At 43.8% G+C, this 23485-nt stretch overlaps 1 protein-coding gene across 2 annotated transcripts in view; it reads right to left on the bottom strand.

Annotated features, from left to right (window-relative positions):
* Positions 1-23161, bottom strand: part of NTN4 (netrin 4) — a 501445-nt gene extending 478284 nt beyond the window's left edge. The window contains exon 1 of one of the 2 annotated variants that reach the window (XM_085653374.1): positions 22646-23161. In XM_085653374.1, coding sequence (XP_085509500.1) covers positions 22646-22766 — 121 coding nt within the window. In that variant the 5' untranslated portion in view covers positions 22767-23161. The remainder of the gene's footprint in view (positions 1-22645) is intronic. The other variant, XM_085653373.1, reaches the window with a different exon arrangement.
* Between the last annotated feature and the right edge of the window lie 324 nt (positions 23162-23485).

Below are 23485 nucleotides of genomic sequence, written 5' to 3'. Positions count from 1 at the left end.
AGATGTGTATACAGGTCCTCTTCCATGTTAAGCCTGACGGGACTCTACTGTTCAGTTCCAAAATATAGCGGGATACTAGTTTTCTTAGATTTTTTTCTCTATCACCCCCTCTGATATTTGGAGCAATCGCGTCAATAACAAAGTATGTGAGGCCTGATACATTGTTCTCATGGTATTTTGCAAAGTGACAAGCCACAAGATATGCCTTGTCCCCATTTTTAATGGCTCGAAGATACTGTAAAATTCTTCTATGAACTGGAAAAATTGTGCTACCCACATATAGTAAGTTGCATGGGCAGCTCAATACGTATACAGCAAAATCTGTTTTGCAATCAAATTGCCCTTTAATATTCTTTTCAATTTTAGAGCAACCTGTCACAGACTTGGTTGTATTCTTACCATGTTGACACGCTTTGCACTTTGTACATTTAATAAAACCATTTTTGCGTTGCAACCAAGAAGATTTGGGACGTACCGATATACGTCATATTTCTCACAAGCATTTGCTTAAAAGATTTCGCCCTTCGAAAGGTTATCAAAGGTCTAGCTGGTACGATCTTACTTAACACAGCGTCATTACGGATCAAGTGCCAGTGTTTTGCCAAAATACTCCTTACTTGACCATGTTGTTTATTATAGGTTGTTATCATTCTGCAATCATTTGTTCCGTCTTCCCTGTTGTTGGATTTTTTGCTAGGCCCAACTTGTTTAAATAAAATATCTTCCCTTGTTTTGTTCTTGACCTTATAAATGGCTGTTTGAATACAATCTTCCCCATAGCCTCGAGACTTGAAGCGGGAATGTAGATTCATCAGTTCTGTCTCCCTTACTTCAGGCTCACTACAATTACGCATAGTTCTCAAGCATTCCCCGTAGGGGATGCTTCTGATGAGATTATGGGGACGAAAGCTTGTTGCGTGAAGCAACGTATTCCCTGCCGTAGGTTTTCGATACATTTTAGTATGTAATTTGGAATTTTTTACATACACTGTAAGGTCAAGGAAATGTACTTCTTTATCACTAATCGTACTTGTGAACTTCAAATTTAAACTATTAGATTGCAATTGTTTCACGAATTGCCTAGACGATGATTCAGTACCTTTCCAGACGACAAATAAGTTGTCTATATACCGACTCCAATGGAGGATGTTATTATGCCATTCCTCCTGGTACTCGTTCCGGATCACCTGCTCCTCCCACCAGCCCATATGTATATTCGCATAGCTGGGGGCAAAGCAGGTGCCCATTGCAGTACCACATAACTGATGGAACAATTCCCCATTAAAAAGAAAAAAGTTGTTCTTTAGACAGGTATCTACCATTGAGATCAGCATTTGTGTATGGGACCATAAAGCGATAGAACGTGTGCCCAAGAAATGTTTGATGGCATTAAGACCATCCTCATGCCTGATGCTCGTATAAAGTGTTGTTACATCAATGGTCATTAAGAACATATCTTTTTCCCATGGTAAATCATAGATACCTTTCAAAAAGTCACCCGTATCTTGAATAAAAGAGGGTAGCAATTTCACCATTGGGCATAAGAAGGAGTCAATGAATTTGGAGGTATTCTCTAAGGCACTGCTGATAGCCGAAATAATTGGCCTGCCCAGCGGATTGTTTAAATCCTTATGTACCTTGGGTATTAGAAAAAAACTGGTACAATTGGATTATTGATCTTCAGGTACAGTAACTCTTCACAAGTTAACAGACTCTGTTCATATCATTGTTGTAATTGTATGTTGTAAAATTGGTGCCTGGCTGTCATGATATTAAAGGGAACTCTGACATAATTAGCTCTGTTATTAAGCTGTTTATACGCTTCATCCAAGTATTTCTATCTGCCCCACAGGACTATATTCCCACCTTTATCAGCATTTTGCACAATACAATCATCATTTGTGGACAGTTTCTTAATAAGATCCATACAATCTTTCTGCTGTTGTGACCATTTTTTATGTATTGCACCAGTACATTTCTCCAAGTTCTTTAAATCATTAACTACCAACTCATTAAAGAGATCTATCGAGTCTCTCATAGACATGGGAGTAAACCCTGAGCGTGGCCGAAAGTTAGTAGTCTCACTATCACCAATATTAATCCCCTGTTCAATTGCAACCTCCTCTGTGGTTATATGTTCATCATCTTGTGTCGTAATTTCATCATTGGTACTACTAGTTCCCATCTGTTCCAATTTAACCATTAAATCCATATCGTGCACCTGTAGGTTGCTTAGTTCTCCTTGCACACCCACATTCCTATGCACGCCTGGTGCTCTGTATCTGCTAGGATTTGATTCAAAATGTTTTTTTAATTTTAACATTCGTGTGTATTTGAATGTGTCAATTCTCGTTGACACATAATCAAATTCTAGCGGTGGGCAGTAGGACAGTCCCATTTGTAGAACTTTCTGTTCTTTCTCAGACAGAGGAATGGACGTTAAATTAATCACTGCTGTTTGATTTGCAGTCTGTGTTTCATCATTTACTTTTTCTTGCTCTTCCCATCTGCGTTGGCATTGTTTGGACCCTTTCCGCCTCTGTTTCCTCTGCCTTTTCCCTTTCCTGGTCCTCCGTCATTTGTCATGGTTCTCGGTTGGAGGTTGAACCACCTTTCTTCTTGTAAAAAACCAAACTCCTCTATTATTGAAGGAATTTTTTGCCCATACTACCACTTGCCCCTTCATCCACTGATGTTTCAACCTCTGAACTTTGAAGACTGCTGAGGCCCGATTGCACCTCGCCTGTAGCTTTAAAGTTAGGATTCAATTTTTGCCTGCCTACATTCTCGAATTTTTTGGCGAATGTATAAATTTGTCCCATCTCGTAATCTCCTTTATCTTGCATACATTTTTCTGCTTTCCGTTCCTTAATCGATACTTCTAATTTACGCAACCGCTCCATCATATCTTTCTTAAATTTCATTATTAGCTCTTGGTCTGCTTCTTTATCTAACATTTCCGTTATTTGACCAATCTCCTCCATTATTTTGATGCGGTCAATATCTGCGTATTTTATCAATATCGTGAGCATTCTGAGAGAAGATTCTTGATTGTTATCTGCCCACTCACATAAACATGTTGGGGTTTGGGTCTTCATAAGTTGGGGTCACCAAAATTCTCAGACCTCTTGGGATTCTTTTAACTTCCAAATATCTTTGCAGGGACTTCGCTTCCCACCATTTTGATAATTCTCCACGTTTCAATTTCTCTAAGCGCTTTAATCTTGCCATCACATCTGAAACTTTGTCATTGTTCACCATACCCCCCGCATTTTTTGTGCCTTTTTTCGTGACTTGTTTGGTATCATCAAAAATTGTTAGGGCTGCTTCCTCTCTTTTTTTCACCTCTGCTGCCGACATATTTAAAATCTGCAATTTGATTTGTGTCAAGAACCGCCAGCGTACACTTTTCCTTTTGAACGTGGATACAGTTTGTTTACGCTGGCTTTCCCGCTTCCCTTCACGTATCTTCAGAACCGCTCACCTGGGGTTACAGTGCTTCCGCGGGTTCTCCGACTCGTCCGGACCGCCGTTCCGCACAGGCTGGTTTCCTCGTTCAATCGTTAGAGAGTTTCTCGCATGAAGGGGGGGCGGCGGCAAACAAATAGTTCCAAAATGCTTGCGAACAGCCGCCGCAGCTCCTGAACAGCAGACGCGCTTGCTGTTCAGGAGCTGCGGCGGTTGTTTGCAAGCATTTTGGAAGTATATATATATTATCTACTGGCGGTCGCCAGTAGATAGTTATAGTTAGGACCGTGTTTCCATAGGAAATCTGCAACATTCTATTTGGAATAACTTTGTCGCCGATTGATGAATCCTCGCGAAATTTTCAAAATAGGTGGGGCGCTCCGCTCCTACCCTGAAAGTCTCGGGGTGATTTGTCAAGCGGGGGCTGAGAAAAAAGGGGGGTCCCAAAACGCGTTTTTCCCATGCAATTTTCCATAGGGACCTTTAGTCCAAGGTACAGCCCAAACGGCTGAACAGAATTACTTTAAATTTGGCAAAGAGGTAGTCCTCAGGTCAGGGATGTGCCTTTTGCAGGTCTGGTGTCAATCTGTTCAGTAGTTCCTGAGAAAATAGCATATAAATATCTAGAGGCGCACTCCGTGTGCGCACGGTGATGTGCGCGAGCGCAATTCTGATTGGTTGTTAGATGTCAGTAAACATTCGAATCGGTCGAAATCAGGAAGTGTCGGCCGCCATTTTGTCTCTCGCAGTCTGAGGCAGTAAAAAACAAAGGTGGAGAACGTGAAAAGGGGGCAGGCTGGACAGTTCCTGACCCCCTAGCCTTTGTCAGGGGGTCACTGAAGGACCCCCAATGGTGGAAAAAACATTTTTGTTTTTCAAAAAAGCGCGGGGTGCGCGCACCGTGTGTGCAACTTGCGCGCACGGCATGCACAATGCATCGTGGGCGCACCGAGTGCCCACAGCGCACGCACGGTGCGCGCACGTTGAAAAACCTGAAAAAAAAATATATTAATAAATACATAACTTAGCATTTAAAAAACCGTACAAATTCACTTAAAAAACCATAGGTTTCACACACGTTATAGTTAGGAATTAGCATTTAAAAAACCTTGCAAATTCACATGTTATAGTTAGCTGGACATTTCCCGCGTAAAAAACCAATGAAATTCCCCCGTTATAGTTAGTGCAGGCAACTAGAACTCACGCGACCGCAATCCACTGCTGATGACGTCAGATATTACATCACTGATGACATATGTGTCTTTCTGTAAAATAAATATTTGTAATATATGTATAGCTAAAGATTAATGGAAGAATAAATGGGTAAATAAGTGTCTAAATACAGTGATGTAATATCTGACGTCATAAGCAGTGGATTGCGGTCGCGTGAGTTATAGTTGCCTGCACTAACTATAACGGGGGAATTTCATTGTTTTTTTACGAGGGAAATGTCCAGCTAACTATAACATGTGTGAAACCTATGGTTTTTTAAGTGAATATATATATATATATATATATATATATATATATATATATATATATATATATATATATATATATATATATGAAACATAAAACACATTAACAAATCAACTGCAAAACATTCAGTAGCTTACCAAAATAATTAAATATAAAAGCTATCAAATAAAAAAAAGTCATTTACTGAAAAGATTATAAAAATGAGTATATAACATTAAACAAATAATAATAGTGTTGAAGTCTGAGAATAATAGATGCACTATTCCTACTCTAGTATGTCCAACAGTAGGAGAGCATTAGACTTCAGAGAGGTAAGATTTACTATTCACACTCCAGTCTGTGCAACATTGGGGAAAGCGTTGGACTTTAGTGAGGTATAATGTAATATTCCCACTCCAGTCTGTGCAACAGTAGGGAAAGCGTTGAACTACGGAGGGGTAAAGTTTACAATTCACACTCCAGTCTGTGCAACTGTAGAGAAAGGGTTGAACTTCGGAGGGGTTACATTTACTATTTCCACTCCAGTCAGTAGGGAAATTACTCCAATCCAAACACATAACATATTTGAATAACCCTATTAATTTACAACAAAAATAAAACTCTTAATATGAACATTATTATTTAACCAAAAGGCTATTGTGTCTATATAACAATTAAACAATTTACACAATTTAATAATGAATTAATCAATTACTTTTTTTAATACTTAACTTCCCACACTATACCACCACAAATGTAGCAGCCCACAATTAGCTTATAACTAAAATAAATAAGTAGAACACAATATACATTATTAATAATCAGTTAATTAATTATGAATGAATCAATAATTAATTGTTAATTCATTATTACAATAATGAACTTTCGCCCTAAACAGAAAAACAAAACAAGCAACGTACCACACCTCACAACTTTGCTTCTCCATGTCTACTGCACAACAAGGTTGCACTATAAAAAGAACACAGCACATCAACTCACTCTCAAACACCGTCTCCACCACCTACACACGTAGACCCATCAAAATACCTCCTTAGCCTGCTGGACGAAGAACACGACACAGAAAGCTACATGATTGCTATCTTCATATACCTAATGCCAACACTAAGGACATACCAGCTGCAAGTCCACGAAATACTGCTCACTCCTGTACAAAACAAAGTCACACTATCTCCAAAGCACATTCTCTAAATTGTCTCCTAATAAATGCTTGATCGCTCTCTAAAAAAACATCACATCCACGACCTTCTCACTGACGCAAATCCAGACATACTATTCATAACTGAATCATGGTTGGGAGGTGATATGGGTCCAGTCCTGCATGAAGCAGTTCCTCTAGGCTATCAAGCGATCACCCAAAATTGTAGAGGCAAAAAAGGAGGTGGCCTAGCTGTTGTGATCAGATAAATATTACATATCTCTAAAGCTGATGAAGTCTCCATAACAAATTGTTAAGCCCTTTTCATCAGATGCAATCCTACAACATATTCCTCTGTAACTTGTGACTCCTTTACAAACATCCACCTAGCAAGGCAATATTCCCAGGCGCACTTCCAGACACAGTTTCAAACCTGATAACACTGCACTCCAACCTATGCGTTCTGGGTGACCTAAACTTTTGGTTTGACAAACCCAAAAACAATCATCACTGGTCTAGAAGCACTGAACCTGCATCAGATCGTCCACAGACCCACACAACGCTGGACACATCCTAGATGTCATTTTAGTTAATAGAGAACTAGTTACCTTTTAAACGATGATTCCGGTCACATGGTCAGACCACCATTTGCTTGCCTTCCAACATAAAACAACACTAAGCGACGCACCTAAAACCACCATACAAGCATCCACCTATCGGCCATGAAACAAACTCAATTTGGAACACAACTAACATCCAGTGGAGCTCAAGAAACAATAGATTCTGTCCAAACACTATGTGAGTGGCTACAGGAAGCTTTTGATATCCTGATACCACTCAAAACAATGCAACAGAACAAAAAAAAAAAGCACCCTGGAGATTTAGAGATAAAAGAGAGAAAACCAAAAATTAGAAACCTGCAATGTGTTTGGCTCAAAACAAAGGCCAACCAAGACAAACTTTGCCTACAGAAAATCAACAGATTATACAAGGCAGCTTTCAAAGTGAAGAAAAAATACTATTCCGACAGAATTCAAAAGGCTAAAAGTGCAAATAAATAATTCTATAAAATTCTCAGTGAATTTCATAAACCAAATTGCCTAGAAGCAGTTCATCCCATTACTCAAGAGTACACAGACAAATTGGCAAATCATTACATGGAGAAACTAGACACGTTGGACTCATACTTAAAAAAAGACAAAACATCAGCACTAACCCTTTTTCAAAGCTACAATCCAAGAATACTCTAACCCACCCTCTCTGTTCCTTCCAACACATTTCATACAATTAATTTATGGACCTGGTCAAAGCAAGGAGGCCTGTTGGCAGCCCTTCTGACCCAAGTCCACTGCAAACCTTCAAAACAATTTTTCTAACAACCTCTGGTGCCACTCCCATAAGGAGAATCATCAACAACTCCTTAACTACCGGAATCTTTCCTGAAGAACTAAAAAAGTCATACATAGACCCATTACTGAAGAAAACAAATGTGGGCCAGCCGAACCGTGACAACTACAGACCGATTTCAAATGGACCTTTCCTCGGAAAACTGAGGGAAAGAGAAGCTTTTGCCCAGATATCACAATTAATTGAAGAGAATGCCATGTTTTCAGACTTCCAAACAGGATTCCGTCCAGGAAGAGGCACAGAATCTGCCCTCCTTGCCATCTGGTATGACCTGAACAACACAGTTTACTGCAACAGGGTTGCTGCACTACTTCTCTTGGACCCCTCAACTGCCTTTCACACGGTTGACCATGACACTCTGGTACAAAAACTCTACGAAGCCGGCATCGAGGGGCCTGCTCTAGACTGGATTGAATCCTACCATTGCAACAGAACTAATATTATCCATACCCCAACTTTCTCGTCCAAACTATACTTCAAAAGCAGGGGTCCCTCAATGCTCTATTATCTCGCTCATGCTTTTCAACATCTTCATGAAGTCATTACCGGCACTGATCAATCATTTCACCTCACATGCTATAACTATGTAGATGACATGCAAATACTCCTTTAACTGCAATGCCCCAAAGACATTGGAAACTCGCCAATTTTCAGTTGTCTCACAGCCATGAATCAATGGATGATGTGGAGCCATCTCAAATTCATTGCTTTCAAAACGGAAATATTCATGTGTGGCAATTAGAAACATTATGACCCATTCACCACATGGCCTGATGATCTGGGAACACCACCTGAAATATCGAAGGAAGTAAGAAACCACCGGATGACCATGGACTCCAAGCTATCGATGAATGCCTAAGTGGACAAACTAGCAAGATCAAGCTTTGTTACTATAAAAACTATGACAAATCTTTCCCCAGTTGGGATTTCCACACAAGGTCCAGGCTACAATCTCTTTTGCTTTGTCCAAACCTGATTACGCCAATAGCTCTACCTCGGATCACCTTTATCGACCATGAAAAGACTACAACGTATTTATAACTCGGCTGCCAGACTACTTTTACATATAAAACCGCAAAACCACATCTCCCCTGCCTTGAAACCCCTGCATTGGCTACCGGTTGCCAGAATTTCCACATTCAAGCTGCTTTGCATCACCCACAAAGCGATACATAGAGCAGGACCGCTCTTCATCAGCAATTAAATCACCCAACACATTCAACAAAGGAACCTCTGCTCTAGAGTGGCACCTCACCCCAAAATCCCAAGATACAAGAAAAAAACAATGGGTGGCACATTATTCTCTGTTCAAGCAGCCAAACTATGTAACTCTTTACCCCCGACATAATATCCACGGATAACCACCTTAACTTCAGAAAAGTACTCAAGAATTGGCTCGTCCCCACATAACCACCATACATAAACAGATAGAAATATACAGCATAACTCTCTGTATTTAAGCATTTATTTGTACTATAGATATGTACCTATATATGTGTATTGCTTTGTATAAACGTGTAGAATTGTTTAAAAACAATTATATATAGATATTCATTAGAGCTGCTTAGCAAATGTACATATTACTGATAGTTACACTATTCTATGCTTTTAACATGTATATAAGTGGCTGCATCAATAAGTAAATCTTTTTATCCTAACTATTTATCTACAATTGCTTCACTATTGATCTGCAAAAAAATATATAAATAAATAAAATTAATTTAAAGTACAACATGTGAAAGTCAGAGTTTATTTAACCCCTTGTGTGCCCCGCCCTTTCCACGCCCTGTGCCGGGCGTTTCATTAGCGGGCGGGGCTCATGACGAGCTAGTCTCGTCATGGGCACAGCGCAACCGCGGCCCATGACGAGACCATCTCGTCATGGGCACTCAAGGGGTTAATGCATCTTTAATCTACACATACTACCTTCCTTTATGCATCTATATACCTTCCATGTACTTATGGATCTATATATTTATTACTTTTAGATTATATATTTATTACTTTTACTTATGTATTACTTTTCTTCTAGTTCAGCATATCCAATGCACAACTCTATTTTCCACCCTATACAGCTCTCAATATATCCTCTACCTCAACTGTCTGACACATCTCAAATCTCTTTCTACTACTCGTTTCCAATGCACTACCCGATTTCTCACCCTATAGCTTTATCAATATGTCCTCTACCTCCACTGTCTCATTCATCCCAACCCGCATACCACTAATATGATCCCCAAAATAACCCTTTCAAAACTCTTCGCTGCTCTACCCCTCTTTGGATCATCTCATACCTCTTTGTATTTTTCCGATCCCCCAAAACAAGCCTTTCTAAATCCTCCCTCTTCCCCTTCCACCTCCCTTTTACTCATCCCCCTCCACCTCCCTTTTACTCATCCCAAACCTCCTCCTACTGCTATAAGCTCCAAAACAAACAAAAAATAGAAAGACATTTTCTATATCCTTTCCTCGTCTCTCCCTCCACTATCCTTCTCAATGCAAGTAACTGACTAACATATCCATCACTCAAATCACTTTCATATTTCACTATACTAATTCACCACTAATCCTTTATGGGATCCAGAGTAGCGTGCTATTCACCGAAAAAGCGATTCGACACCTTGTCAGGGGTAGTAAGCGCTATGTAAATGAAATTACAATACATTACAATTATACTTAATCAACTTTCCACCCTATACCCCTAAAAACTTAGCATCCCACTATAACACTATGAATTACTATTAGCAATTAAATTAACAACTATATTACAAACTATATTTCAAAATATTAACAATTATACAATAATAACACATAAAGCTAATATATTAACTAAAACCCATAACAATAATTAAAACATATATTTTTACATCTATATCACGGGTACTCATAGTACGGCCCGCGGGCCGTCAGCGGCCCGGCAAGCCTTCCTTGGCGGCCCGCGGACCTTGCAGACATAGTGCCTGTGCCCTGTGCTTGTCAGCGAACACCGCCGGTTACAGCAGCGCGGAGCTGTGAGGCCGGGCGATTCTTTTAAAGGCCATTTACTTGTTAATGAGGCTTTGTTGTGTTTCACCTCTTCTTAGCGCCCCTGCGTCTCCCCTCTGAATGAGTGGAGATGCAGGGGCGCTAAGAAGAGGTGAAATACAACAAAGCCTCATTAACAAGTAAATGGCCTTTAAAAGACCTGTGAAGTACTTGGGTGCGGCGGCCGTTTGCATTCCCTGGAAGCTGTCAGCGAGGGGTGAGGTGACAGAGGACAGCAGGGTGAGGTGATGGAGGGCAGCAGGGAGTGAGAGCAGGGGGTGAGGTGACAGCAGGAGGAAGACAGAGTGCGACAGAGGGAGGAAGAGGGAGGGAGAGAGAGGGAGAGGAGGAAGACAGGGAGAGGAGGAAGACAGGGAGAGGGGGGAAGACAGGGAGAGAGAGAGGGAGACAGAGGGGGAGGGAGGGAGGGAGAGGGAGGGAGACAGAGGGAGAACGGAGGAGGGAGGGAGGGAGACAGAGTGAGGGAGACAGAGGGAAAGAGAGCAATAGAGAGAGGGAGGGAGACGGAGAGAGAGAGGGAGGGAGGGAGGGGGACAGAAAGAAAGGGAGACAAACAGTGAGTGAGACAGAGGGAGGGAGAGAGAGGGAGGGAGACGGAGAGGAAGGGAGGGAGAGAGGGAGACCGAGAGAGGGAGGGAGACCGAGAGAGGGAGGGAGACAGAGGGAGGAAGGGAGGACAAAGGGAGGGAGGCAGACAGAGGGAGGGAGGGAGACAGAGGGAGGGAGACGGAGACAGAGGGAGGGAGACGGAGACAGAGGGAGGGATAGGGAGGGAGGGAGACAGAGGGAGAGAGGGAGAGGGAGGGAGACAGAGGGAGAGAGAGAGAGGGAGGGGACAGAGTGAAAGGGAGACAAACAGTGAGTGAGACAGAGGGAGCGAGAGGGAGACAAACAGTGAGTGAGACAAAGGGAGCGAGAGGGAGACAAACAGGGAGGGAGACAAAGGGAGCGAGAGGGAGACAAACAGGGAGGGAGACAGAGAGAAAGGGAGACAAACAGAGTGATGGACGGAGAGAGAGACAGAGAGAAAGGGAGACAAACAGAGTGATGGACGGAGAGAGAGACAGAGAGAAAGGGAGACAAACAGAGTGATGGACGGAGAGAGAGACAGAGAGAAAGGGAGACAAATAGAGTGATGGACGGAGAGATAGATAGAGAGGGCGGGAGACAGAGTGAGAGATAGATAGATAGATAGAGAGGGCGGGAGACAGAGTGAGAGATAGATAGATAGATAGAGAGGGCGGGAGACAGAGTGAGAGATAGATAGATAGATAGAGAGGGCGGGAGACAGAGTGAGAGATAGATAGATAGATAGATAGATACATAGATAGATAGATAGATAGATAGATAGAGAGGGCGGGAGACAGAGTGAGAGATAGATAGATAGATAGAGAGGGCGGGAGACAGAGTGAGAGATAGATAGATAGATAGATAGATAGATAGATAGATAGATAGATAGATAGATAGATAGATAGATAGATAGAGAGGGCGGGAGACAGAGTGATAGATAGATAGATAGATAGATAGATAGATAGATAGATAGATAGATAGATAGATAGATAGATAGATAGATAGATAGATAGATATGTGTGCATACCGGGTCTGGTGGCTCAGTGGATGAAGGCGTCCGCTGCAGTGGCCTGTGTTCAACCTCATGGTCATAGTTTTTTTTTGCTCTAGCCCCGCCCCCTCCCCCACTGGCCCCGCCCCCACCGGTGCGGCCCTCAGCCAGAAACCACACTGTAAATTTGGCCCCCGAGAGAAAGTTTGTGAGTACCCATGATCTATATTATTGAAAACGATATTAACAATGATATTCTTGACAACGATATATCTTACCTGGAAAAAAAATTATATTCTTGACAATAATATCTGCATCATGATATTTTCGTATCATGATTTGTTTTTGCAATATTACTGTATTTTGATATTTAAAACTCAATGTTTTGTGTAAATACTATTTTTTTTAAATACAAAATGTGTCACATATAGAATGATACATTGATAACTGTGAATAACAGTGATGTTTTTCTCTGAGGGGTTCAGAATGACATCAAAAAGACAAAGAGAATAATGTCACTTGGAGCTCCAAGTTAAAACCATCCCCTTTATTCACAGTGAGCAATCTTTAATGTTACGTTAGATATGTCCCCTACATTTAATCTTCCATTGCTGTCATGATCTATGCAGGAGTTGAGAAGTCAAAGCAACGCTTTGCTTCTGTCGCTATCTGGCAGCAATGAATAACTGGATTTAAAAAACAGTATTCATGCTGTTTGCTCACTGTGAAAGCCGTACACAGCAATCCGTTTCCTGCTGACCCCCATGAGTTTGGATCTTCTCAGCACTGTAATTTGTTCTGTTAGACCGATATCCTTGGTGTGGTATTCCCCCTAAACTTTTTGCCTTCATCTCCTATTTTGGCTCAACTCATTTTGTTGGAATTAGGACTCTGTACACTTTATCCCTGCTAACCAGTGTAAAAGTGCTTGTCCTCTCTCCCTTAAATATGGCAACATTTTCCTACACCTGATCGGTACATGTAATTTACTTGGAAGTCCCTCTACGTGTACCCGGGGCTTGTAAATTACTAGTGGGCTACAGCACACATTGTGCCACCCAGTACAGTAGCATGTAAAATATGCCTCAGGCGTGCCATCGTAGCCTGTAGTGTAGTAGTTTAAACTGCCATTTTGTCCTGCCAAAATAAACCTTTGCTTTTAATAATTTTAAGTCACACCTAAGGCAGGCCCTAAAGGCTCATAGGGCAGGATGCATGGTATTTCATAAGTAAGACATGTTTGACATGTCCTGACAGTGAAAAACTTGCAAAGTTGTTTTTCAATGTTGAAAGGGTATCTATCCCATATACTAACACCAGATTACCATATTACACTTAATAAGGGATAACTTCAGTGTGGGACCAGATAGAGAACTGCAGTTTCCACTCAAATAAATTGCAATTTTAATTCCTCTTTAATGGTAAATGTATATTTTAAGTTACTATTCTGAAAATGACACTTTTAGAAATCTGGCATTTTTCTGTCTAAACCAAATGTGCCTTTCTGACAGTGTCCAGGGTCACATGACTGTGAATAAGTCTCCTGTGGTGTTTTGCATATTCCTTCCTGACATGGCCACTAAAGGACATTGGGTACGGGGCAGGATGTTGCTCTCCCAAAAAGGGTGTCCTGTGGGTTTGTATTAAGCCTTCCTGAGCTGCAAATTAAAGCTTCCGCCCCCTTCCTGACTGCTAGGGGCTGCCTGCCTTGCCACTAACAAATGAGGCTCCCACCTAGGTCTGCCTGCCATTTGTTACCCTAGACAGTTTAGGGGCAGACCCGGTAAAGGGCGAAAGCTAGACAATGGGGGCATCCCCTACCCACAGGCTGGTACTGGGGATAAAAGTGGCATCCTAAGAACATCTCACCTGAACACTCCTTGACTTGTGAAAGATTCAGAAGAAGAACTGGCCTGCAATTGGAAGAAGGACGACTGGACCTGCTTCCCTTGAACCCTTGCTCCTCAGAGGGGACTCTAAGGGTCAGTTGGCGGACCTCCTGTTTAAGCTAGAGGGCCACAACAAACTTCCAAAGGCCTTTCCAGCTTCTTTATAGCTGACCATACCCAACTGGACCGGACTTGATCCCCTATGCAGGTCTCTGTGGAAGTGAGTCCTGCGCCCTAGTGTTGTCCTCAAGTTCTTGAACCCTTGGCTGTTGTCAGAGTGTACTTCTTTAACTGAATGTTTCACCAGATCCAACATAAAACGACGCTGAGCACCGCAAAGCCGTGCAGCTCTTAACCGAAGGCTTCACTAGAACAGACGGCGAGCGACGCAGAGCCCTGCAAAGTCGCTTAGCTCCTGACTGGAAGTCTCACTGGATCCAATGCTGAGCCCACAGAGCAGCTCCTCACCGAAGGCGTCACCGGATCTGACACCGAATGACACAGAGCCCGGCAAAGCTGCGCAGCTTCAGAGTGAAAGCCTCATTGGATCTAATTTGGAGCAACACAAAACTACATAGGGCCCCGCGGAATTGCGCTGTACAGACCTTACATCAAAGTCTGAAAGTAAAACTTCTAGTGGGCCAAACCTGGTCCTGTATCCGGTCCGCATTCCACCGTAGTCCGCCTGAACTTGTGACTTGATCCTGTTCTGCCGTGACCAGAAACTAGCCGTTGGCGCTTTGCAACTTTTGCTACTATTGTTACCTAAAACTTTGAAAATACAAAACTCCAATTTTACTGACTGGATTGTTGCCATTTTGGTGTCATTTTATTTATTAAAGGTATTCTATTTATCCAAATTGGTTTTGGATTGTTCTTGTGTCGTGTTTTCCCTTTCTTACTGTTTGACCAATGCACAAATACTTTACAGATTGCCTCTAAATTAAGCCTGTGTGTGTGCCTAGCTACCAGGGGCTTAAGCACTGAGTTATTTATTGACTTTTGTAGTTCATCCTGGTAAGGATTAGGATTATTCCTTGAAGGGGGTTCACACTCGCTTCAACAAATAATCCAATTTCTTAGAATTGGTCTTTTCTCCCAGGCACTCCTGCCTTGGAAGCAGGGCTTCTTCCAAGGAAGTGTTCTCAGATCAGACCTATTCATGGATCTTGAAACTGCATTTCTATTAATGGTATCCGCTCAGACTTCCCTCTGGGTGGCTGGACACAGGGGCCTTCACCCTCCTGACTGAAAAACTGTGTTTTTTTCACCTAACTACACTCAGACTTCGCACACTGAATGCCTTTCATACAATGATCCTATCCAAGCAAATGTCAATGTACTCTATTGTTTTATGTTAATATACATAAAGAAGCTCGCTGTCTTTCTTGGGTCATACCCATGCAATACAGAACCATAAATAAGTAGCTGAAAATAAAACTATTCAATGGGACAGGCCCCTCCTCTTTTCCAAAGTACACGGGTACCCCCCACACCCTTAAGTGGCAGGGCCCTGAACAGTGCAGAAACGCCATTGTGGAATACCAATACTGTGCAACTGGCAGACACCCAGAGCTTCCTTAGACTTGGGGAGATTACCTTATGGGGAGATGGGAGTTCAGGCTCCCACAGTCAACCTTGCTAAGCTGCATGAGTGCTATTAAGTGACTCGCATCACAAGGTAGCACTTTACAAAACATGTAAACAAATAAAAATGCTATAAAGAACATATTGATTAAAACGTAAATTGAAACAACACTATACAGGGTTACTTTACAAAACCTATGAATGTGCCACTTCTGGTTCAATACTCAGTCAGACATACAGCGCTTGATGCTACAGTTATTACCTCTCACGTCATGAAAAAACAATTGACGCATTGTGATTATGATTAAAAACATAGAAATCAGGAATATGTATAAATTATTATTAGAAACATTATTAAGAGGACTCTGCACAATGCAGTGCTCTGATTTCACATACTACACCGCCAGTGACCGAAATGATCAGGATGTACAAGAGCATTGTGCCCTATAACCCTGTATGCAGAGTACCAGCAGCAAGGCCCAAGACAGTGTTGGGTGCATGTTACTTGTCTTGTGACATTTGACCCTCATCTTGCCTGCATTATTCCACACCCTACAGCAGGGCCGGGACCTCGCTGAGGTCCTTGCCTGTGCATGATGCCACCCAGGGTGCCCTTTACCTAACGCCCATAGGGCACACATGGCATGATGCTAAATATCATATCATTTACCTGCTGCACACATGAGTTGGCCAGGCCATTTCCTATATTCCTTACATGCAAAAGGTACTGCTAGGCCATGTAAACACTAGGTAGAGGGAATATATATGTATTCATTGCTCTGTATAAAGCACTGACTCCAACACTATTTCAAGCATTTGCTTGAAATCAAAGAAACTTTAAAGTCTGCATTTCTTAGTGCAGGTTTCTATACCAACAGCTTCAGTTTTTATTTCTGTGTTTAAATCCATTGACAAAAGACTGATGACAGGGATTGATTATTTTTATGAATTTGTCATGTCTTTTGAATACTAGCTTGTGTTAGTGACCTTTGATATTTTCCAGGCATCTAAACAGCACATGTTGTAAATGAAATACAAGTGTTTCCAAGGTAGATCGTTGTAGACAGTCAATTCCCGGGTACATAGAGGCTAAATGCTTGAAAATGTATCCCAGCGTTTTCACTTGGTGTAATAGAAGCACAGAGCCAGATTACAATGTTGATGGGCCAACCACCTGACATACTGGCCATTGGTTCGACCGCCACATTGCGATGCAGGCGGTCGGACCGCAGGGGTCGGGGAAAAGACTGCCGCCTCCGACAACATCTAGGATTCCGTCATGGCAGTGGTCGGAATCATATCCCTAACATTGCAGCGGCTCCTGTGCAGGCACCACCTCAGGGATTACGATGTCCTTTACCGACTGCCTTTTCATGGTGGTCTGACCGCCATGAAAAGGGAGTCAGAAATTAACTTTGGGGGCCCAGACAAGCCCCCGTCCCCCATTGGCCTACATGTGGCCCTGGGGGCAACATGTAGTGCCCCCCCACTCGTCCATGCACCGGGTGCCAGGTACCACAAGATGACTCGCGCACAGTGCATTGATGTGTACAGAGTGCTTTTTATCTACTGCAGCCCTTTTCCTGGGCCACAGCACAAACCGCAGTAGAAAAAAGCACTTTCCGATCGCCACCACGCCTGTCAAAATGTAATTGGGCAGTTAGACAGCCTCCTGCCTGTCAGGCAGTCCCTGGACCGCCATGATGGCGGGCGGCGGTCCGACCATTTGGCATCGTAATGATGCCCATAGCACTTTACATCCAAATGTGTGGGTTCCCTGCCAAAAACGTGGAGAGCTTAGGAAGAAGACTCAGGTGCTACTCAAAATAAGTGATTTTTAGGTCTGACTTGATAGTGGAGCTCGATACAACACCAATTTTGCCTCCAACGACTTAAAGTATACGTAGAGTGGGCTTTGGCACTGCCCAGAGCAACATTTGCTCTCTCACATAATGCTATTGGCTATTGCGTATATCATTGGGCCTCCGTACAATACATCTCAAAAGCACTCAGAACAAGCATTGGCATAGCCAATAGGTCTCGCTTTTGGGACCTTATAAGTATTTAGTTATGCAGCACAATATCTGGTTATGCCAATGCTTATTTACATAGTAACTGTTTAGTATCAGCTACGTCCTACTCCCAAATAGACAGCTAGCATGTCAACCGACCAGAGTGAGAGAGAGATTTAGAGAAAGAGATTTAGAGAGAGAGATCTAGAGAGATTTAGAGAGAAAGATACATGTAAATTATATTAAAAAAATATAATAATTTATTAAGAAGAAAAATAATCCGCGGGAAGGGAAGAGACTGAGAAGCAACAGTGAAGAGCTAGGGAGTGGTGGACGAAAAGCAATGGAGAAGAGGGGTGGCAGAGCAACGGAGAACTGGTGGGAGGACAAAAAGCAACAGAAGAGCAGAGGAGGGTGACAGAGGAAGAGAAGGAAGCAACACGCAGGTGCAGCAAGGTCGCAGAGCTGGGGGAAGGGGAAATGAAAAGCAACTGGAAAATGGGTAGTGGTGAGGGCAAAAACACAAAAAGCTGGCAGGGAGGGGCAAACGCCCAATCTGTCCACTCCAAACAACGCTCCCTCCTGATACTTTGCTGCAGAACTAACGGGAAACATTTAAAAAGCAAAATATAAAGTTACATTTCCAGAAGGATGTAAAACGGGATGAAGTGCATTGTACTCGTTATTTGAATTTACTTATTTTAGGAGGAACACCAATTAAATTGCAGTTTTAAAAGCCATATATTTTAATCATTGCGGCTCTGAGACATGCTCATGAGCACCCTTGCAGTTTATTAGATATATCGGTAAACGCAAATGCTTTGAATTAACAACTGTCCGGGATGTAGCGTATATGACTTCGAGGCACCGAAATGTTTCCTTCGGTGTGCAGGCTGTAATGGTATATGTAGCATGTCTAATATCAGTAAGCTCGGTCCCAAAGCCAGCACCAGTAGAGGCATGTTTGGAAACCGAAGGCTGTGTAAGGGGAGGGATGCATGGATTGGAGAGAGGCAGGCTGTACCATGCAGAGTTTAGCAGCCATGTTGGGAAAGAGACTACCAAGAGATCTGTAGCACGAGCAGCGGGAGAAGCTGGGAGGCGGGGCACACGCATACACGAAGGAGGATGCAGTTTCAGATTTATCTTCTGCGAGGGAGGGCTATATTTTAATTGAAGCATTAGCTTTCGTGATGACCTATCTTTAGTGAGGAGGGAGACGTTTGCACAGGATTCTACTTGGGAAACAGTACCTCTGGTTTGCTTTCTGTTTAAACAGCAACATGAAGTAGGCGAGAATAAAAATATTTGAATTTATTGCCCAGTCCACACCTAACCGAAACAAACTAGTGGGATTACAATCAAAACAATTCCTGTCTCATGAGTCATCGCGGTTACATCAAAGCTCGGCGAGCAGCAGTGACTTTAAAAAATAGCCAGTAAGGTGTGCGCAAATGCAATGCAGTGGATTCAGAAATGAAACTGAGGACGCAGTAGACTCAAAACTCCTACCAAACCTTTGCCCTTTGATTGGGGCCAATTACTTTATTGTGAATTAAAGGGTTGTCTAAAAGCATCACGATCGAAGCATCAACCGACATGTAAAAAGCAAGACCGGATCTGAGAGCACGTTACGGCTGTTTTCGTGTGCGTGAGAGTTGGCAATGAGGGAATAATATTTGCAGCGCAAATTTTCCGAAATACGTAGGGCAATGCCGACCAAAGAGCGGCTCATGTTCAATGTTCAGTTTCTGTTTTGGGCGTTCTGTGGGGAGGAGCAGGGGGTGGGGTGGAGGTTAGTATCAGCTTCAATCCGCCTCCGAGGCTTTTCAAGAGGGCCGAGGAGTAGAGAGTGATGTTCGGCTGTCAGCACGGGAAATCTTTCCCATGGGCGCAGTAACCCGATCCTGCTGGGAAGCCCTGGCGAACAAGCTCTCGGACTGGGGGCGTTCAATACGTCAGTCGCGGACTTACGAGACATGCCTGGGAATAAAGTCGAACGAAGCACACGAGTGGTGCGCGCGCAGCAGCGGCAAAATTGAAAGTGATTGTGCTCCAGATGGCGCCTCGGGCGCTGAAAGCTGGCGGCTTACTGTAATATAATATTCACGACTACGGTGTCAGTGGATTCCTGTGCATTTCAAGATGGGTATGCACATAACAACAGTGACATGGTTAAAGCACTGCACAAGTTCACATTATTACTTCACAAACTGATCTTGCTCTGTTGTTTCACATGGCACGATAAAGAGGGCGGAGGAAGCACAGGAAATAAAAAAAAAAGCACGTGAATGGTGCGCACGCAGCAGCGGCAAAAGTGAAAGTGATCGCGCTCCAGATGGCGCCTCGAGCGCTGAAAGCTGGCGGCTGCACGCGTGCACGTGCACGTAACCGCAAGCGCTAGGCCACCAAAAGCGTGTGGTAGCACTTTTAAAAGCCCACTTACTAAATGTCTTGCAGAGTAGCGAATGAGCTGGCTTAGGCGAGACCTAAAAACGTTATGTTATGTGTATTTTTATAGCACACTATCAGCCATGAGAGTATCCTGGCACATTGCAGGTGTGTGAGGCCAGCCTCGAAGGGACTTAGTTGAAGAGTCTGAACTTCAGGCTTCTTGCGGAATTCAAGAAGAGGTGAGGAGGCTCTAATGTGTTGAGGGAGGTCGCACCATGCTTTGGGAACAATGTATGAGAAGGAGCGACTTAATACTTTGCTTTTGCATATGCGTGGGGTGTGTGTGGTGAGAGACTGGATGAGTGGAGGTGCCTGAAGGGTTGGTTGAACTGCCTGTGGTTGTTCAGGTAGGCAGGGGGGTCTGTATCTCATGGATGCATTGTAGACAGAAAGCAACTCGTTTTTATATACAACTCCAAACACAGGTTCTTCGATAAAATCCCCTCAGGGTCCGGGGGCTTAAGAAAGACCAGCCGTAGAGCAAACTTTCCTGCCAGCAGTGGTTTATTTTAGTAATATGGCGAGAAGACAAGCCCGGCGCGTTTCGGAGACCTGGTCTCCTTGATCACTGGCTTACATCCGAATTTCAAAGAATTAGCACTTAATATGTTCATTTTCAGCTAACAGAAAGAAATTAACATAGTGGTAAGCGCTTGTCCGTGTCACTGTGGGCGCGCGACTGAATTGGTTATCATGCCGTTGTGGACTGAAGGAGTGTGACTGATCTATCCTTAAAACTATCAGTCTTTGATATCTTTAACTATTTGATTGGCAGAAATTATTGCGCCGGGGCTAATTTCTTTCTGTTCTCTAAGAATAAACATTTGAAGTGCACCGTGCTAATACTTTCGTATTCGGATGTAAACCAGTAATCGACAATGGATTGGCCCTGATAAAGAGACTTTGATGTTGCAAAGCCCTGTTGTCCTGGTTTCTGTTTTTGCTCTAATTAAAATTGAAAGGTCTGAATTAATAAGGATTCTCTAGTTTTCCACATTCCTGAACTATGAGTCTGATAAACTTCATAAATCTTTGCGCTCCTATTTTCCCCCGGACCTCAGATCAAGCCTGTCTGTGCAGCCTAAAGTGTACATAGTGAGCTGGTTGAACTCTCCGTTTTGCTTCCGGGCCAGATTCTCCGTCTCGGTAGAAGGCTGGGGTCCTGCACGACCCTGAGGTGTCCGGGGCACGCGGTCAGTAAAAGAGAACTTCGCCACTGAGACTTTACATGGAATAATGACAGGCCATCGAGGAGGGACTGTTTCCAGTGGTCTGCTGTTTGCTGTGCAGCCACCAGCTGCAGCCTTCTGCAACAAATCCGCTTCTCCACAATCTTGCTTCCAGGAACATAAAATAATATCCAAGAAATAATGATCATGTGATGTGAGGAGTTGGAGGCTAAAGCAAAACACCGAGGGAGCGCGGAATGTTGCCCTGTGGCTCTGACGGTTTCTGCGAGTGAGATATTCTGGCCAATGTTGCAGCTTTTCTCGGTACTCGGTGTTCACAGGAAGCAATTGTTTCGGTGCTGATAATGCGCATTTGTTCTTCGAGAGCGCTTGCTGCCGCGGGGGACGATGTACAGAGCTCCTCTACCTGATGTGAATTGACGAAGGTGTTTGTTTTGGAACCAGAGGACGTGTCCTACTCTAGTCATCCGCACAGTGTGTGTGATCCTGGGCAAATCACCATGTGTCCTTGTACCTGTTGAGCTCCCTGTCTTCTAAAATGTGGCAGGATATGGAAAGGAACTAGCTGCATTAAGAACTGTGCGGAAACAGGACTTCGATATTTAGAAGTACTATTTTGTACACACTGGTACTCATTTTCACATCACCGGAAAGTTGGGCTTCGGGATACACGTAGTCTGCAACAGTTGCATTAAAACAAATCTAACTAATTGCAAATAGTCGTTTTTAATGGCTTCAACAGGTAGAAGGAAGGTCACTACTCGACAAGAGTGTGTGTACACAACAGATTACGGAAAGCAACATTATATCCCAATCTGCCCTGTCGAAGGCGGATGAGCTCGTGAGCTAAGTACAGGCACCTGGAGCCGGTCAGCGGCGCTTACAGCGCGAGGCGCTCACACGTGCTGAGACTATAACCGGGAGGCAAGTGCGCGCGCTAAAAGATGCAAACTCTCATCCACGCACCGAGGTTTACACCCGCCGAGCACGCAAGCAAAGCGGCTAAGTAAGAGCGAGGGATAAAGGACGGAGTAGATTGGGAGGGCAGAGTGGAAGAGAAGAGAAGAGAAGAGAAGAGAAGAGAAGAGAAGAGAAGAGAAGAGAAGAGAAGGCGATTAAGAATTAAAGAATCACGCGATAGTAACTAGTCCCTTTTAAATAATCAGGCATGAGAGACAGTCGCTTCGATCTGTTTATGTGTAAGGCGAGGCACTTTCCCTCTCTAAACAACGAACCCCTGGTTCCAGGGTACCAGGCTCGGCCTCCTTGGGCAGCCTACTGAACAAAATGTTTCTGAGATCATAACTTTTAAAGACCCATAATTTCCCCACTCCTAGTGAATGAACAAAAACAGATAAGCATGAGAATAAAAGCAGGACACATAGAAACGACCTAAGGATGATGAAATGCGGACCCACCTGCAACTATAGAAGAGCAGCACCCCAGAAATAAGAAGAGGAGGCCCCAGTTCTCCATGGCAGCGCTCCTTGCAGAGGGGCATGAATGAGGGAGGCGGGCCAGGGGGTTACTTCTGCACATCTGCCGCCAGGAAGACCAGTCTGCGGGATGAAACCTTTTCAACAGTAGCCCAGCTCCTGCGCACTTAACTGCAAGTGCACTGAAGGCTCGTCGCGGGGCGTGCGAGGCAGAGCGCCCTCATCTCCAGGTGCCGGCGTCTGCCTTGAGCAGCAGCCCTGCAGATATCAGCAGAGCCCCGCAGAGCCTGTCTTCTGGGTAACATTGCAGCCTGGAAGAGGGTCAGAGGCCGTTCTGTGTGTTCAGCCCATACATATCCCTCTAATACGATGCAGCGCAGTGTGGGGAGCTCCTCGGAACTAGACTGGGCTCCCTGGGACACCAGCCTCCGTGTGCTGCTGCCGCTCCGCGTGTCTGCTGCTGCTAAGCCGCATTTTATTGCCTGACTGATCATTTCTGACTCTCACTTTCAGCCCCCGCTCTGCTTATCATCCCCCACCCCTTGCTCCTCCTGCTGGGTGACAGCGCACCTCCAGCAGCGGCAGGTCGTTGAGCTCTTGGCCCACCAGTGGACACTTGTGGTACTGCAGCCTCCCTGAGCAGCAGACCGCATTCCACAGACCCGATAGAAACGTGACAGGAAGGCATGCATGGCAGCGAGCCTTTCAAAGCCACTTAAGCCAGGCTACCGCAAGGAATGGGTAAGGTAACAGCAACGGGCACAGGGGCGGAGAAAGACTTCAGGAAGTAACGTGTCAGGCTGTCGCAGAAACTACAAGGCA

Source organism: Triturus cristatus, chromosome 4_1, assembly GCF_964204655.1.
Source record: "Triturus cristatus chromosome 4_1, aTriCri1.1, whole genome shotgun sequence".
In the NCBI taxonomy this organism is placed as follows: Eukaryota; Metazoa; Chordata; class Amphibia; order Caudata; family Salamandridae; genus Triturus; species Triturus cristatus.
The sequence above is the reverse complement of the archived record's forward strand: the minus strand, read 5'-3'. Positions and strand labels throughout refer to the sequence as shown.